Source organism: Lagopus muta, chromosome 18 (genome assembly GCF_023343835.1).
Source record: "Lagopus muta isolate bLagMut1 chromosome 18, bLagMut1 primary, whole genome shotgun sequence".
Lineage (NCBI taxonomy): Eukaryota > Metazoa > Chordata > Aves > Galliformes > Phasianidae > Lagopus > Lagopus muta.
In genome coordinates, this window is record NC_064450.1 from 8998622 (window position 1) to 9015716 (window position 17095).

The 17095-nt window shown below is 49.9% G+C and overlaps 1 protein-coding gene across 3 annotated transcripts; it reads left to right on the plus strand.

The window, feature by feature from the left end:
* Positions 1 to 1150: 1150 nt before the first annotated feature.
* On the plus strand, positions 1151 to 7031 carry TMEM100 (transmembrane protein 100). Of its 3 annotated transcripts, XM_048964977.1 has the most exons (4): positions 1437 to 1934; positions 3323 to 3407; positions 3526 to 3707; positions 5796 to 7031. In XM_048964977.1, exon 4 carries the CDS (start codon positions 5858 to 5860, stop codon positions 6260 to 6262), a length of 405 nt encoding a protein of 134 aa, XP_048820934.1. In that variant the 5' UTR covers positions 1437 to 1934; positions 3323 to 3407; positions 3526 to 3707; positions 5796 to 5857; the 3' UTR covers positions 6263 to 7031. The 3 variants fall into 3 exon arrangements, with proteins under 3 accessions (XP_048820931.1, XP_048820934.1, XP_048820932.1); XM_048964974.1 differs by lacking the exons at positions 1437 to 1934; positions 3323 to 3407 and adding an exon at positions 1151 to 1336; XM_048964975.1 differs by lacking the exon at positions 3323 to 3407.
* Positions 7032 to 17095: the final 10064 nt, after the last annotated feature.

The following is a 17095-nucleotide window of genomic DNA, read 5'->3' on the forward strand; positions in this document are numbered from 1 at the left end:
CAGAAGATCGATTTCAGCCAAAGGCTTGTTCACCCATGCCTAGCTGAGGATATTCAGCTGCAAGCAGCATAGAGGCTCCTATGTGTCAGCAGAATAATGCTCATAGCCTTCCAATGGGAGAAACAGGAAACCCTGCTGGTTGGAGGTGGAACTTGGCGAGTTTAATAAAGCTAATACCTGCTATGCTGTTTGTGTAGGAAGGACCAAACGTGGCGGCCCAGGGGATGCTCTGTACTAACAGTTCCCCTCAGGCCCAGTTGCTTCTCATCTCTGTAAAATGTGCGCTTGGAGGGAACACAGCAAATGGGGAAAAGCTGCCAGTTTGTTGCACAGAGCTGTGGAGCTCTGCCAGAATGCTGGGCAGATGCCCTGGCAGGATCTCCATCACTGCAAAGACCTTCCTAACACACAGAGGTGAAATCCTAGCCCTGCAGGAGTGAATAGCAAAACTGCCACCAGCTTCACTGGCGCTGAGACTGGAGAGGGAGTCAGAAGTACAGGCATGCTTTCAGAGACAGAGCAGCTGATTGAATACATCTGGTGCCTTGCTCTTTTATCTATCATTGATAAAATGGGGCTTTTAAAACATAAACTTCTGGTAAACTGAACCACAAAATGCAAACATGCCCATTTACAAGCTTTAAAAACAAAATATATTTGGGTTTTTTTTGTAAAAACAAAGGAAATTACAGCCCAAAATACACCACACTCCCACTCCTCCATCCCAAACCTCTGTAGCATTTGACGTTCCACTTCAACGAGCCATTAAAGTGTAAAAGAAAACCTATTAAAATGTTTCTAGGTGACACCTGACACTCCATCCTCTACGGATGTCATCCCAAGTGCCCTTCCTCCCCATGGAAGTCAGCGCGGTCAGAGGCGGTGCAGGAGCCGCAGCTCCTCCAGCCCCAGAACCTCCGCGGTTCCCTTCCAGCCCCCAGAATCTACGCTTCGTGACCGCCAGCAGTGCATCCCTACATGCATAGCCGCGGCTGGAGGGCTCTGCCCGGCCAGAGCCTTTCTTGGACCCGACTCCGGCACCCGACCCCGCGTCCCAGCCCCGCACCCCGCGCAGCGCCCGCCGCTCACTCGGCCCGGCCCCCAAGGCCAGCCCTGCCCCCGGGGCCAGCCCTCCTCCTGCCCAGCGCCGAGCGGACCTGCCCGGTGTGAGCGGCCGCCCCTCCCCGGCAGCTCCCGCAGCTGAATTTGCTGCGGTCCCTTGGTTGGTTCGCTCTCTCCGAGAACTTTGTTTACAGTCCCTTGTGCCGCGAGCTGCATCCCCTTCTTACGCTGCTGCGGGCTCGTGGCCGCCGCAGTCGCGCCCGGCAGTCGGGAGGTAAGGCACGGCTTGGCGCGGGGCGGTGCGGAGCGTGCAGTGTAGCGTCGGGAAGTACGGCGTGGCACGGCGCTATGGCACGGCGTGTTGGAGCAGGGCACAACGCGGCGCAGCACGGCGTGCTATAGCGCAGCACAGCATGCTACAGCATGGCACAGCACGGCGTGCTACAGCACAGCACGGCTTGCTACAGCATGGCACAGCACGGCGTGCTATAGCATGGCACAGGACAGCGTGCTACAGCGCGGCACGGCACAGCTCGGCTCGCAGCGCAGCGCCGGACGCCTCTCGCTGCTCGTCGCGCTCCGGTGCGGCTGCGGCGGATCCCGGCTCGGCGCGGGGCTGTGTGTGCGGGGACGTCGGGGAGAGGACCGCCACTCGAAGCCTTCGGGGTTCCGCAGGCGGAGCTGCTGCCTTGCCGCGCCGCTTTCCGTGGCAATAGACGGGAGTCGCGCTGCGTTTGTGGCGTTTTACCGATGTGTGCGAAAGTTTTGAGACTCGCAAAGTCTGTGTGCGAGAAGGTTCGGCTGCTCCTCCCCGAGCCCCAACCGCGCCTGAAGGACGCTGTGGTCCGGCGGTGATTTTCCCGACGGACTTGGTGAGGAGCCGGCGTGCATCCCGAGGCTCACGCAGTCGGCAAGGGCGCAGCGCGCTTTTCTTCTGCCTTGTTATTGAGGGTCTGCAGCCCCTGGGTCTGAGTTCTCGTTGCGCAGTCCCAGCAGCGTTCCCGTGAGGAGTTGCTGTGGGGTTGTGTTTAGGATCACTTTGGTGTGTTGGACCCCAGTTCTGGCTCTCTTCTCGGTACAGACACACTCTTTGTTGCAGTTTTTCGTAGTCGCTCTAATGCAAAGTCCAATGTGACACGTGGGCATCGTCGGGTCTGAAATACGCTGGGTATGGGGAGTCAGGTCTGTGCCAGAATACATGAAAACTTGAATGTGTCCCGTAGGTTTGGAGTAAAATGCAGAAAGGGAAGCAGTTGCAGTGGCTGCAGAATGGCAGCGCCATGCAGTCACACAGGTATCAGCTCCTAGGAGCACAGCACTGCCACGAGCAGTGATCCAGTACTGGGACTGTAAGGTGTGCATTCCATGTATTTCTGCTTCTCAGCTTTGTGGTGAGGGCGAGAAGAGCGAGGGAAGAAATCCTGTCTCTAAAAGTTGGTCTGACAGAGTTTTGTTTTATAAAGGCATCACTTTAAAACTGTGAAGGCTGGCAGCGCTGCACCTCAGAGCAGTGCTGGGAGGATTATTTCTTAGGAGCCGCTGGAGAAGAACATTGGCCATAAGTGCCCGTGTTTGTGAAATGCTACCATGGTCTGCAGGAATTAAAAAGAGAAAAAGCAAAGAAAATAAAATCACTGTATGATCTCCTGTATTTATTCACATCCCCACATAGGAGCTCCTGCTTCAGTGTTGAGATGATCCTCAGTGTTGAAATGACCACGCACATGTAGGAAGGGAATGCTGATTAAGATTAGCAACAGAACTCTGCTGCTGCTGTGAGTTTTGCTCCACTGCTTGGTGGATCCACTGCAGTTTCTGCAGCTGAGAACAGCTTCCATCACTGCTTTCTGCAGTTGTTGCACAGCACTGCTGCAGCCCTGCCTTGCTCTGAATGGTCACATAATAGAAATGAAGGATATTAAACACAAGAAAATTACATTTATCACACTGTGTTCTTGGGCTTGATTTGCCTTTTATTGTGTTTATTCAAGAGGAGTTTGGGGCATTCTATTAGTTATCTGTATAACAGAATAGATTTGAAAGGCAGCTCTGGCAGGAGGTGTCACGGCCAGCTTGCAGGTGGGAACCAGGAATGGAGATGGAGGGCTTTGCTCAAAGCATTGGGATGCACAGCAGGGACAAATGCCTGAACGTTCCGGGCTGTGATTGGGTTCTTTGGTTCAGGTGGCAGCAGCAATAGAAATGGATTTGGAGATGTTAGCTGTGATAACTTGTCTGTGTTCCCCTTTCCTGCCCATAGCTCTGTTCAGGCGACTTACCTGGGCTGCAGCTCCCGTCGCATCAGCCACACTGAGTGGTGCACAGCAGTGGGCACAAGGAAAGAGGTGGGGGGAGAACACCTCCCTGCTCCCTATGGCTACAAACACTGCACGCACCGGGAGCTTTTCCATTCGGGAGGTGGTTTGTAGGAAGCTGATAAATATCCAACCTCTTTTCTTGTAGGAAACCTCCATGCTAGAACTTTGTCACCTCCGGTTCATCACACAACGACATCTGACGCCTCAAAGCCTGACACTCTTCCCACTGCCCAGCTCTGCCTGGATCTGGGAGTCTGGCCCTGGGGACATCTCAGGCAGTCGCCCTCTGCTCTCTGAGTGTGCGGCGATGGATTTCTCGTGGCCCCGGTAAGCGTGCGTGCTGCTGTGCTTTGTGCCTTTGCCCACATCTCAGTTTATACCTATCAACAGGCAGGGTGTGCTCCGCGGTCAGATTCCTCTCCCAGTGTTAGCCATGGATTGCCACATCAGTGCATTCTTACTGGAAGTCAAAATAGCTCCTTAAGCAAGTATTCTGGGCTGGCCAGCGAGGGGATGCTGTGCTGCTGGGCATTTTGCTGAAATCTCTTACCCTGAAACCCGAACCAAATCATCTGTCGGCGTAAGTCAGAAATGACTCTGCTGGCAATGAGGACCTTGTGCTGTTTTCTGGGATGAATACCTTTACTCTTACTTCTGATGGGTTCTGCTGTTTATTTAACTCACAGCATTTCAATAGAGGTTTGTTTGTTTGTTTTGTGTAAGTGCCTGTCAGCTTACCTCCTGGTGCTGGTGTCGGCTGTGCGCCTCAGAGGTCTGCAGATGTTTTGCCATTGATGGAGTTGTGGTAGTTTAGGATTATTGTTCTTTTTCTTTTTTTTAAAATCCATGTTAGTTTTAACTGTATGAGTATCTCTTCTTCTTCATAAATCTCTGTACAAGATATAGAAAAAGACAGAGCTCACTGAGGATGTGTCTGAAGCAAACAGACAGGGATGCTGCAAGCAGGTCCCCCTCAGATTTAGGAATAAGTCGTTGAACAAATGGATTCTTGCTTAGTGTTTGGGGATCTGTCTTGGGGGTCGCTGTGCTGAACTTCTGTAATCCCCTGTGGACAAGAAGTGCAGCAGAGTAGTGGCACCAGGGTGAGTCTGTTGTGTAAGTTATCACAGAGAATGCAGAACTTGGGCTTAGATCCATTGGGGACATCAGTGGCATTCTAGCACAAATCTGTGGCTTGGCTGCTCTCTCCCCATGGGTACAAGGGATGCTGAGTTGTGTGTTGTGCTTCAGAAGACAAAGCCCAGTGCCCAGGAGAACCTTGGACACATACAATGCCAGCACGATGTATTTGCTTTGCTGGGTGCTGCTTGGATCCCCTGTTAGCCCCAGAGACACCGAGTGGTGCCCTGGGGAAGGGAGCACTGCCCGGCTGGGAGCTGCAGAGCATCGCATGGGGCTGAGCACCATTGCAGCCATGTGCAGCAGAAATCCAGCACAGCGCTCGCCCTTACTGCTGTAGAACAAAAGCTTTGTCCAACCAGAGCTGAACTTTTTTCTTGTAAGAGTTCAAGGAAACTCAATGACAAACTTTCTGATGAGGTCTGGGCACAGCCTGGGTGTGGGTGTGTTAAAAATAGTGGAATCCTTTCTCACAAAACACACGGTCACTCACACGAGGTACAGAGATCCAAACCAAGGGCTCTCCGTATGGAGGGATATATCTTAGCAACAAGGGTGGGAGTGGTGGGAAAGGAAAAGGAGAACACAAGTGTCTGGCAATTAACTTCCTAGCCACAGATGTGAAGGTGATAAAGTGATAAAAGCGTTACAGCACTGCCAGCACTCTTCCTTGCTCCCCAGGCTGCATGCTGTGCTGTTGTCAGGCAGCAGTGTGCAGTGCTCCAGAGCTGAGCTCTCCTGCTTGCCATCTCCTTCAGCTCTTTGGAAAACTCAGATCAATGGTTATGAGTCCCTGAGCATGCAAGCTTTCATACAGGCATCAGTATCTGTGCTCGAGGGAGTAGTTCCTGCTGTCCTTTATACTGACATCAACAGATCAATAAGAAAGTAATTTGAATATCATTTAATTTAAAAAAAGAATTATTGCATGGGAAGCTTGAAACCTTTCTGTTGGAATGGTTAAGCCCTTTTGTAGGGAGGGAGCAAGTGATGACAAGAAGTGGTGCCGTCTGCATCCAGAACTCCTGTCTGCAGTGCACAGCTTACAGTCAGGTCATCCCACAACACTTTCAGTCGGTGTTGCTCTGGGTCTGTCAGCACTGTGTACAAGTGATGTGAGAGCTGATTCAGACACACTGCAATCAGTGACAACTGGAGCTTGTACATTCATCCCTGTGGGTTCAGGGTCCCTGCTTGTCTGCCGCCCCAGGTGGGTGCCTCTCTGTCCCCATTTGCCATGTTGATGTTGTTGAACTCGGGCTCTTCTCTCTGCAGTGTGCTGAGTGTTGAGCAGTGCCTGCTCTAGCCTGAGAGCGGACGGGCTGCGGGGAGTCAAGATGACAACCGAACCTATCAAAGAGATCCTGGGCACCCCAAAGCACGCTGACCCCACATCCACAGAGAAGAGTAACAACAATGACTGTGTGATAACCACCATCCCCCTGGTCAGTGAATGCCAGCTGACGGCCGCCACGGGGGGGGCAGAGCTCTCCTGTTACCGCTGCACCATTCCCTTCGGAGTGGTCATCCTCATCGCCGGCGTCGTGGTCACTGCTGTGGCATACAGCTTCAATTCCCATGGATCGATCATCTCCGTGTTTGGATTGGTGCTCTTGTCATCAGGACTCCTCCTGCTGGCCTCCAGCGCCGTGTGCTGGAAGATCAGGCAGCAAAACAAGAAAGCAAAGAGGCGCGAGAGCCAGACGGCGCTTGTGGCAAACCAGCGAACCCTGTTTGGCTGAAGGCAGCTGCCAGGCGTGGGCAGCAGCAGAGCCTCACCGCCAGCCCTCCTGTTTGCCATAGGACAGACTGCAGCTTTTAATTTAACGTTGGGAATGAGCTGACACGGAAACGGAATGGATTAACAAAGGCTCTTAACAAGTCTGCAAGCGCTCTTATTATTTTTCTCACCGCAGATGTAATAGTGATCCTTTCCAAGACAGAGGAAAAAAACAATTTTCCTGCACAGAAAACTGTTTTCATAACTGCAGTCGCCAGAAGTGCATTCTCCAGTGTGCTGCTCGTGTTGGAAAGGGGACTCTGAGACCCAAGACCATAATTTGAACTGACTGGAAACGCCGGAGGTCTCCTCAAATCCGCACTGTGACATTTAACCAAGGGAGAACTCGTAGCATTTGCAGTGGGTTACGGCCAGATTCTGCAGCTGACACTGATACTCAACAAAAAGAGCAAAAAAAAACAAAAGCAATAGCAACCAAGCAAACTGCAGATTGCTCAATAAGCTGATTCGTATCTTTTATGTAACTCTTTCCCCCTCCCAATATCCGTGGTACTTTCCCCCCTTTTTAAACCAACTAATATTAATTTTGTCCTATTATTGAATACAAATAGGTAGAAATGTGTAATTGTATTGTCTAACCTAAGTAACGAGGTATGGTTATAGCTTAAAACACAAAACTTTTTTTGTAAATTAAAGTGGTCAGGTTTAGCACTTTTGATTATTTTGCTATAAAATTAAATTTCATTAAAATAATATTCAGTGCTGCTAGATATTAAGATTTTTGTATTATTACAAGACAGCTCGTGTCTTCTGCTTTGAGTGCTTCACCATCCTTGTTGGTGTTTGTGGAGCAGCACCTGTGGCAGCACAGAATGCTGATCTCTTGCAGAGCTCCCTGCAGAATGAGGGTTGGGTCTGAGAGCCCATTTCTCCCACGGTCCAACCAGCCACAGTTGCTGAGGAGCTGCACGTTCTGCAGGACAGGCCCAGCACTGCTCACATCGCTCCCAGCTCTCAGCAGCTGGTGGTGGAAGCAGTGCTGTCCTGCGGTGTTGTTGGGTGGGCTGTGGGGTTACGTGTCTGTAAGAAAGCACAGCTCTCAGGTGCCCCCATATGCATGAGGTCTTTCATTCTGTAAATGCTGTGTTTCAGAGGTCTTCCAACTTTTCTTGGGCAGTGTCCCAGGAAACCCTTGGTTTTCTTGGCTGATCCCAAACCACAACCAAACAGAACATTTTCCATATCGCAAAGGACGAGCGGCGCTGAGCCAAACTGTGGTGTGAATGAGGTGCCGGGTGGCTGAGGGGCTGCTTGGACTCCTCTTTTTCTCATTTTTCCCCCAACTCAGAAGGGCTGGGAGCAGTTTCTGCCACCTCAGCTGCTGAGCACTGCCGCATCCGTCCTATTGCCTCCTGCAGGTCAGCCCTGAGCTCTATGCTTGTGCTGCAGCCGCCCAGGCTGGCCGGGTGAGGCGGCACCTTGTCCTCTGCCCAGCGTGGTTTGAGCTCGTCGCATGCATAACTTAACCCCGCGTTTGCAGAGTGCACTTTGTGTTTTAAATAGAGCAAGCTATGAGTACTGGAGGGGATGTTTGGAGTCAGTATTTGCATTGCCACACTCCGTGGTTACCAGACGCTATAATAAAATCACTTGCATCAGAGGAAAGCTGACAACACATTTTAGCACTTCCAGAGCTCTATCTTAATCGCGGCAGGAAGCTCTCCTGCTGCTGGGAGAACATGTTGCGTCACCAGAACATCTGACACCGGTGTCTGATGTCAATCACTTTGCTTAAGGTCATTAAAAATATTAGGGTGTCTCCTTACGATGTACAGGTTTTGCATGAGCGACAATTCATAGGAAATGCACAGCGTGATAAATAATGGAACAGGTGGACTAAAGCGGTGTCTTTCCTGTTTGAAATGAGACAAGTGATTGACATTAGCAAAGCTGGATAAGCTAAATGGGGCCGTTTATTTTTTTCCCCTGGGAACACAATAGTTTTTCTGACTCCTCTTTCCCCTTCCCCATTTCTTTTTCCTCCGGCTGCAGAGCAGTGAGCTGCTGGGTCTGCAGGGACGCCATGACCCCCAGCACATGCTCGGCGCCCAGGCTGGGCTGGAGCACAGCAGTCCCCTTCAGCAGCCCTTCCCTTCTCCATTGCTGCGATGCCTGCAATGTGCAGCATGTGGAAGGGAAGTGGTGGTGCAAGGTGCAGGACAACAGAAAGGGAACACAGATGACTGGGGACAATTTGAAGTAGCTACTGACATCTTGACAGCCAGTGGTGACATCCAAGACGAATCCCACAAGTTCTATTTTCTCTCCCCATGTATCTATGTATTGCAGACTTTTTCATTCTCATCATCTCTTTCCCTACACCTTTTGTCCAGGTTGCTACACAGCAAGGCACATTCCTTTGAGCACTTACTGACTGCTTGTTGTCAGGGAGGTGCTCCACAAACACCATGTGTCAGGCATAGCACCGTCCTCTTACCAGGGGGTGGTGATACCCTTCGATCTGAACCGTTTTCAAAAGGGAAAAAAGTAATAATAATTCTTTCAGAAGGGCCAACTCCTCCGAATGGCTTACCTACAAGCAGAAAGGTTCTGCTCCAGACTTGGAGCTCCATCACCAGACTGGGGCTTTCATGGTGGATGGGGGCTGTGCAGCTCTGTGATGCAGAGCCCTTTGGATCTCCACGAGCGCTGCCTGGTGGGAACCCAAAAGGCAGAAGTTGGCTGGGAGGACGCAGCCCTGCAGAGATCACAATGACTTTCCGGCTCCGAAACGCATTCCCTTCTGGTGTGAAAAGGCTTTGAGCGCGACAAATGGTATTTTGGTTCTGGGAGAGGTTGGGTGGGAGCTGATGCAAAGTTTATGGCCACAATTGCTTGTCGCTCCCTTCCTGAAAGCTCTGGCAGCATTGCGTAAGAAAAACTGCCCTCACAAGGATAGAAAATTATCTAATAGGGGAATTGCAGCAGTGCGCTGGGCAAATGTTACGGCGATCTTAGAAAATAATTTCCAAACTTAAGCACAGGAAATTGTGTCTGTAACTACACCCTGCATTGCTATTGTACAGAGCCGCTCACAGCCTGGGACACAAGTTTTACCATAAGAGTTGGTTCGCTGTAACAGGGCTCAGTGTTTGCCTCGTGTTCCTGCCTCAGCTTTGCTTGTCTGGAGCCCGAGCCCAGGGCTGCTGCCGCCTGCCTGGAGGTGCTCACACAGCCGTCAGTTTCACCTGATTTCTTCTTGACAGTCTCCAGGGGGATGGGGAATTTCCACATCTCACTCTTACAATGGGCTCCAAAAGAGGAGCACAGCAGCACTGCCAGGCACCATTCTGTGCATCTGCCCACTGCTCTGATGCCTTTGCAGGGGGTGTTAGCCTGTGCCAGTTACAAAGGGCTTTTCTAGGTGGAAGTACCTCGACGAACAAAGAATGGTGTGAAATGCAATGGAGATCCTGGTGATACTCTGCAGCAGATTAAATGTTGCAGACTAAAATACATGGAGAACAATGGTCTCAAACTGCAGAACTGACTTGAATTGCTGGCTGTCATTCAGGTTGGTGGAGGACCTGATCCTTCCTCCCGCTGCAGCAGTTGGAGTCCTATTGTTCCAACTGTGCATCCAAAGATTTGCATTCGTGACAAACACAGCATTTTTGGAAAACGCTTCATTTGCATTAATTATTTCCACTTCCTAACTCTTCTGTGCTCTCTAGATGGAGAGAAAATAGTATTAAACTTCAAAAACGGAGAAGAAAAGAGGACAGAAGGAGAATACATGACAGCAAATGCAGTGCTGCGGGGAGCGCAGGAATTCCCCCAAGCTCCTTGCCGAAGGGCACAGCGTGCTACGAATTGTGCAGCTCTGGTTGCTGATACATCCTTCATGTCTGAAGTCCTCACACCAACATCAGCCCTGGGTGTCACCTCATCCTACTTCCCACTGTCTGCTCCCAGCACTCAGCCACAGTCTGGTCTCAAAGCAGAGGGCCCTATTGAGAGGTGAAAACTTCAGGACCACAACAAGAGATGTCGGTGAACAACCTTTGAAGTAAATAGCAGTGGAGCAGCCCTCCTCAGCCTCTGCTCAGCCCCATTCCCCTTCAATCTGAGGGCCCGACTTTGTGAATAGAGTTAACAGCTTTCCTGGAAAACTGGCCCATGACATTATTTCCTTGTGAACTCCATCCACCTGTCATGTTAGGGCTTGGTGCGACGCCAGCGCGGGCAGGAAATAATAGGCAGCAGGATGCTGGTGTGTGCCGATGGCCCTGACCCTCCCATTCCTGAACATGAATAAGCTCCGAGCTCACACGGCGTCACAGCCGCGTGGCTCCTGGGCCCGCAGAAACACTTGGGTGGGTGCACAGCCACTGCAATAACATCCAGGCGGCCGTGCTGCACGGGAAGGGCCGGCGCTGCGCTCCTGCAGCTGCTGCTGCTCTTTGTTTCCCTGCCCGCTCTCTCGCGGTGCTGCCGGCGGTGCAGCGCAGTGGCCAAACAAAAAGCACAGAGTGTTGGTGTTTGTGAGTGAGCTGAGATCACAGCACACAGCACAAGAGATTCACCGAGCGGCGGTCGCCAGTCCTCTGGGGAATCCCTCCATCGAGGGAAAACGAGCTGCTGGCCTGACACGGTTTGCAGTGAGCTTCCTTCTGGGACTGCCCTGCTGTCAATGGGAAAGGTTTGAGCAGGACGGACTCTTGGGGTTAAACGGTGACTTGGGGAGCCCACATCAAACTGAGAGGAGGAAAGGTCACATACACACACACATGCGCTTCTCTGATCCACACAGGAGAATGGGACGTGAGGCAGGGATACTTCTGACACTCACGGCATAGACGTGCACTCCCCATAGGAAGTGCCTTCCCAGAACTGATGGCTGCAGCCCTCATCACTGCCGGGAGGGTCCTGCAGACAGCAGGTTGTGAACCAGCGCTCACCACCTCCAGCTTTGCAGCCTGGGGGTTGGGAAATATCTGATCACACAAGGCCTTCTGAATCAAACCACCATCCTCCTTCCTCATCTCCTGTGTCATGGAAGAGCTGAAATCCTACTGTGCTTCTCACCCCTAACTGCAGGGTTGGGTACAGTCAGTGTGACCGGGGTGGGTCCTGCTGCAGCAGTTTGTTGTCTATGACCATCTGTGTGCCACCCCTGCTCTGTTCCTCTTTTTTTGCAGACAGAGACAATGAAAGTGCCGTTCTTTGCCCACTGACCGATGGTTTCAGGGGACGACCTCTGCTATCACACAACCAAAGGGCTTTTCACCCATCAGTCCAACTCGTAAAACAAGTTTGTAAAGAAACATCCTGCTCCCATAGGAACTTCCCTATAATGAAACCATTTTCATAGGAAAATCCAATGACTAGATCAATTGTCTCCTGACCTGGAAACAAAACGGGTACAGCTGAAATGAAGTGAAATTCAGGCTAGAAGTGAACCATCCTGTCACCCCGTTCCCTTTTTGCCCAAAGGTAAAAAGTGCTGAGCAACGTCATTGCTGTGCAAAGATCAGAAGGGCAGTTGGGCTGTTGTGCACATCACAGCTTTTGCAAAATGAGGCATTATGTGCAACAGCACCAACAGACTCTGAGATCTCTTCATCCATCACCTTTCTGTGTCCTTTCTCTTAGCTTCGCTCTGAGACGGTGCCCAGTGGGTCCCACTGATGGCAGTGCACGGCGGGCTGGGGGAAACCGGGCCGTGTGGGGCCGCGTGTTCCCACGGCACGGCCGGGCTCTGCGGGCTGCAGGGCTGCCCCGGGTCCTGGCAGAGCCGGGACACAAATTTTGGGTATTTTTGAGCGCCATCTACTGGAGTTTTATTTGTTTTCTAATCGTTCGCACACATTATGCGCATGAAAATGAGTCTGTTAAGGGAAAATTCATCTGTAAGGGATGAAGGATTCCAAACTGAGAAGAAGGAGAAAGTGAGGCTCCATCCCACCGGTGTCCCAGGGCTGGCAGGCAGCCCTCGCTGCCCCAACCATCACTTTGCCACACTCCGAGCTTTTAGTGTTGATTTTTTTTCTTTAATTTCCTGAGCTGAACCATTTCCAAAGGCTGGAGTTACAAATGGCCCCAAATCCCCAAACAGACACATCCCACACTGGGAAATGATGACGCGATCACTCATGGCATTTTATAGAAGAGTAACAGTTTCATTGCTCATTCGTTTTTAATGGAAGCTGTGGCCACATTAAGAGAATCGGTTTTCAACCGTGTTGTTCTTAAAAAAATCATTAGGAGAAGGATGACACAAAACACTGCATCTTGCTGAGATGTTGTACATGCAGATGAAGGCTGTGCACCTAAATGTGAGCACAGATAAACTCCTGAGACCAACATTTGTGCTCCCAGTTTGAGAAGGCAACAAAACGAGGGACAAACTCCTCCTGCACTGAGGCTCCAGGCAGCAGAGAGCTCCAAATCTCAGAGCTTTGTCTCTCTGTGCAGCTTTCGCTGTTGTTTTGAGAGAAAACAACCTGACTCGGGGGATCCTTGCTCTCTCTGCCTGCCCGTGCACACCCTGCTGATGCCTCTCCATGAGCCGGCTCTGCCGATGTACTCAGCTCAGCTCAGCAGACTGTTGGCAGGTTTGGTTTCCTGTAGCAGAGGCAAAGCTTTTGTACTTTTTCCCTTTGGGCAATTTTCTGTTTCCCAGTGTTAGGCCTTTCCAGCTGGGAAATGCACACTGCGGGCGGCGGGGCCAAAAGCACAAAGAGAAAGGAGTCTCAGGACAAGTTACAGCACCGACATCTGGCATATAGATTTGACGTCTCTGTCGTCTCCTTTGCTGGACAATGCTCTGTCCCCAGAGTGAAGCCTTTGTTCAACACTGGAACTCTGCGAATGTGACTGGCATCAGCTCTGCAGAGTGCTTGCAGTTGTTTGCACAGATCCGCCAATTGAAAGGGGTGAAGCTGCTCAGCCCTCCCCTGCATCGTGCCCTGGACGTCATGCGCTTGGGCAGCCAGCCCTGCTGACACCAACACAAGGAGCGTTTGGCAGTGAATGAGGCACAGAAATGGTGATATGGAGGGGAGGCATCCTGGCTCCCAGCACAGCCCACGGGAGAGGAGAGGTGGGCAGAGCGCTCTGCAGCCCCAGCCCATCGTGGGCAGAAGGAGCTGAAAACAGCATGAACTGCTCTGATCAGATTATTGCTTTTTCCAGCAAAAAATTAAATCCACCTTGAAACAAAGTTTTCCCCTGGGCTGGTGCAGCAGTTCAGCTGAATATAAAAGATGCTATTGAAGCAATTTTTGGCATGGAAGGGATTAAGTACCGTGAAGTCAAAACTAAAAGCTTACAGTTCAGCAACACCCATAGCATGAAATTTTGTTCCTCAACATGTGAGTTATATTGCGGCCAGACCTCATGGCCATCTGACAACTGCCCTAGGAAGTTTTGGGTCAAAGCCCTGAGCAGAGCTACCAGTATCCCACTGGATGATGGGGTGAGTGATGGGAGCTGGGCTGAGCAGAGCGGGCTGCACTGCAGGGGCACATGGGGGCTCCTCATGGAGAGAGAACCTCTTCTGCAGCACTGTGTCATTTAATAGCATTTGTTAATGAACACGTCTCCAAAGCAGCCTCTCCTGTGTGATCAGTGAGCAACCTGCCTGGGACAAGGAACAAACAGCTGGGTGCTTTTTGAAAGGAGGCCTTGGTGATGGGCCTGAGAGCAGAACTCAGCTGCTGTGCTCAGCTTCCCCAATCTACTGCTGTGGTGGAGGTGGGAAAGAAAAGTCTCTACTTTTTGCACACTCTTAATATTGCGTGTTTCCATGCTCTGGTTTGAAATATGAGGAATAAACAGGGAACTTTCTCCTGCATGGGCTGTGCTCGGATCACCCAGCGCCTGGACCAGTTGGTGTTGGACCGTTTGGACAGTGTTTGCCAAGTTTTGCCTCGTGTTTCTGGATATGTCCAAAATGTTTCCAGCTCATCAGCTGCACTCCCTGTTGGGCACCCTCCTAACTGATGGAAGTGATTCCTATTTGATTTCCCAGTGTTATTTTTTTTCAGATATTATGCTTTGCTCTCTGTTTAACAGCTGTTCAGTAAAACACACCCTGTCCTTTTGTGTACAGATCTCACCGTGTTACGCTCTACTTTTCACTGAAGTAGATGAGGGGAAAACCTTCATTTTTTGAGTGGAGAAATATGACCTGGTCAGCACAGCTATAAGAATGTGTGATATAAGGAAACCGCAGTGCTTCTGTTATTCCTCTGATACCTTCATCTCACTGATGAGAGTAACAAAACCTTCTGACTCTCACAAAGCCAAGATTTTGCCCACAGGTATCTCTGTTGACATCTTCATTTTCATTATGGAAGGAGCTTCATCTTTGTGACAGTTTATGGAGGAGAAGAAATGCATGCACGTATCACCTCCTGAATCAAAATAGAAAATGTTTTTCTCTCAGCCAAATCTGATGAACTTTTAGTTATCAGGAGCCTCTGGCAGAGCTGCCCAGCATCCAACCCACCCCGGACTGGGGGTCCTCCCCTCCTTACTGCAGGTTCCATCCGCAGTGCACAAGGAAGGAAGGTTCCTTTTCTCCAAGGAAACTGCACTTGAATGCATTAAGCCAATCCAGCAGATGGAATTCAAGTTTCAGGGTGTTGTTGTGGTTTTTTTTTTCCAATAGGGAAAGTAATTTGGTTTGGAGCCATCAATTAAGCAATCCAAAAAGGCAACGGAGCCACAATCTAATTACAACCTAATGACACTGCCAAGTGATTCCGGCCGTCGTGGCTGCACAAAGGGCTGCGGTGAGCTGTCAGTCTTTCTCTCACCAACAGGAAAGTCAACTTCCACCCTGTTTACAGGGAACCTTGGGCCTGGGTCCTAAACAAACTTCCTCTGCTGTGACTGCCAACAGAACAGCACAGCGCAGAGCTTCGGTCGCTCCAAGTCCATTATTTGTCAGCCTCTCCAAAGCCACTATTATCAAATGCATCCAGAGAGCGGCAATGAAAGGCAACATAAGGTCCCCCTATTCCCTTTTCTGTGTGTTTTCTCTGGAAAACTCTGAATACACTTTGTTCAGGTAAAAGCTGCTGGGAAGATGCACTTTGGGTGATTTTCTGCTCTCGTTGCAAACAGCAAGCAAACCAGAGGTGCTTAATGCTAAACCAGGATGCTGATGTTCCACGCCCAAGCAGTTGGGCAGAAAGGTGAGATGAGCCCCAATGTGCACAGTGCAGCTCTGCAATGAGGGCTGCACAACCCACAGCCACTACTGCTGTGATACAATACTGCTATGTATTTTTCCCATAGACCAGGGGAGGAATTTGCATACAATGAGAACATTTTTTCTAAGTTAAAGCATAGCACAGGCATATTCTGTGTCTTTCAAGGAAGGTTTGGAGGGCAGCCACGTACATTTGAAATCACTGGACCAGAAATAAGCCATTGAAACAGATTTTGCAAGATGTGGTTTTGTACAACAAAGGGAGGGAACGGATCTCTTGTTCTTCTTGGATCTTCAGAATAACTTCTCATGACTCTCCTTCCAAAACAAAAGCAATGCAACTCAATTGCTTTAAGCTCTTTATTGGGGAACATTCCAAGAACATCATCAATTGACCTTATGACTTGCCTCTGGTAATTGCTTTTCCCTGAAATATTGACAGCAGAGTTCTGACATTTGCTGAGCTAACAGCACATCCAGCAGAGCAATGCTGGAGGCAGTATGGGAATGGTAACACTGGGCCTGCATACAGATACAGGGAACTCAAGTGCTGCATGCTGTGTGAAGTCAGGCCCAGGCTTTGCGTTGAAGGCTAAGGAAGCTGCAGCCAGGACATGCCTCAAGTAATGCTCCTGCTGGGTTTCTCCATAAATTCAAATCTTTTAGAACTTGCAAGCAAGCAAGCATGTATGCATGTATGCATGTATGCATGTATGCATGTATGCATGTATGCAAGCACAACAGTATCTTTGGAAGTACCTTTATAACCAGAACAACCACCTGCTTTGCACTTTGAATGAAAGTACTTGAAGCAGCAATGATTAGCTAAATTATTTACAGCTGTCAGGGATCTTAATAGGTTTCTAATGAATCAGAATGCATTAGAAATGCAATTGCTATTCAGCTGGAGTTCTGAGTAACCTGGAGGCTCTCACTGATCCCAGTAGGATGTGCAGGTTGGTAACGCTATGGAGCCTATATTTCCTCTGCTTAGAAGGGATACTTCTGTAGCTGTCCAATATATTCAGGTTATGTCATTTCAATTTCAATTTTTATTAAAGTTATTGTGGGTTCTGTGTGTGATGCAGTGTCTGTATCAAGTTGGTGTGCTAGCAGGCCTGGCAGAGCATTGCTGAACATCTCCTTGCCTGGGCTAAGCAGCTCTTGCGTTCTGTGCTGAGGAGCCTCTGGCTGTGTTTTATTTTCTGTTTCATTTGTTTGCTGAAGTTTAAGGATGTTAATTAGAAAATGTGCTTTCCCTATAGCGTAAGAATTTCTCTCACCATAATAAGCATATGGGGCAGTTAGGATTGATCCCTAAAGGTTTTCTTCCAGGATCCCTTAGCTGTGCAGGATTCCATTTTGTTGTTTCAGTACCTTGCCCAAATTCTGGTGGTTTTCACATGGAATCAGTAACTATAATGTGCTCAGGGCTGATGGCGTAAAGTTTCCAAGTTTTTCTGTGGCTTTAAAGCATTCTGGGCAGGATTACATCCTTCACAGCAGCACACCTACATGTGGGAAAGAGAAATGTAACCAATTCCCCTGCTGACCTTTATCTTATTGTGTCTATGTAAAACAGGAAAAGCATGCCCATTGGCTCAGCTAATA

What these genes read in the sequence shown, in the direction of transcription:
- TMEM100 (XM_048964974.1), top strand. Translation starts at nt 5,858, where the DNA reads ATGACAACCGAACCTATCAAAGAGATCCTGGGCACCCCAAAGCACGCT.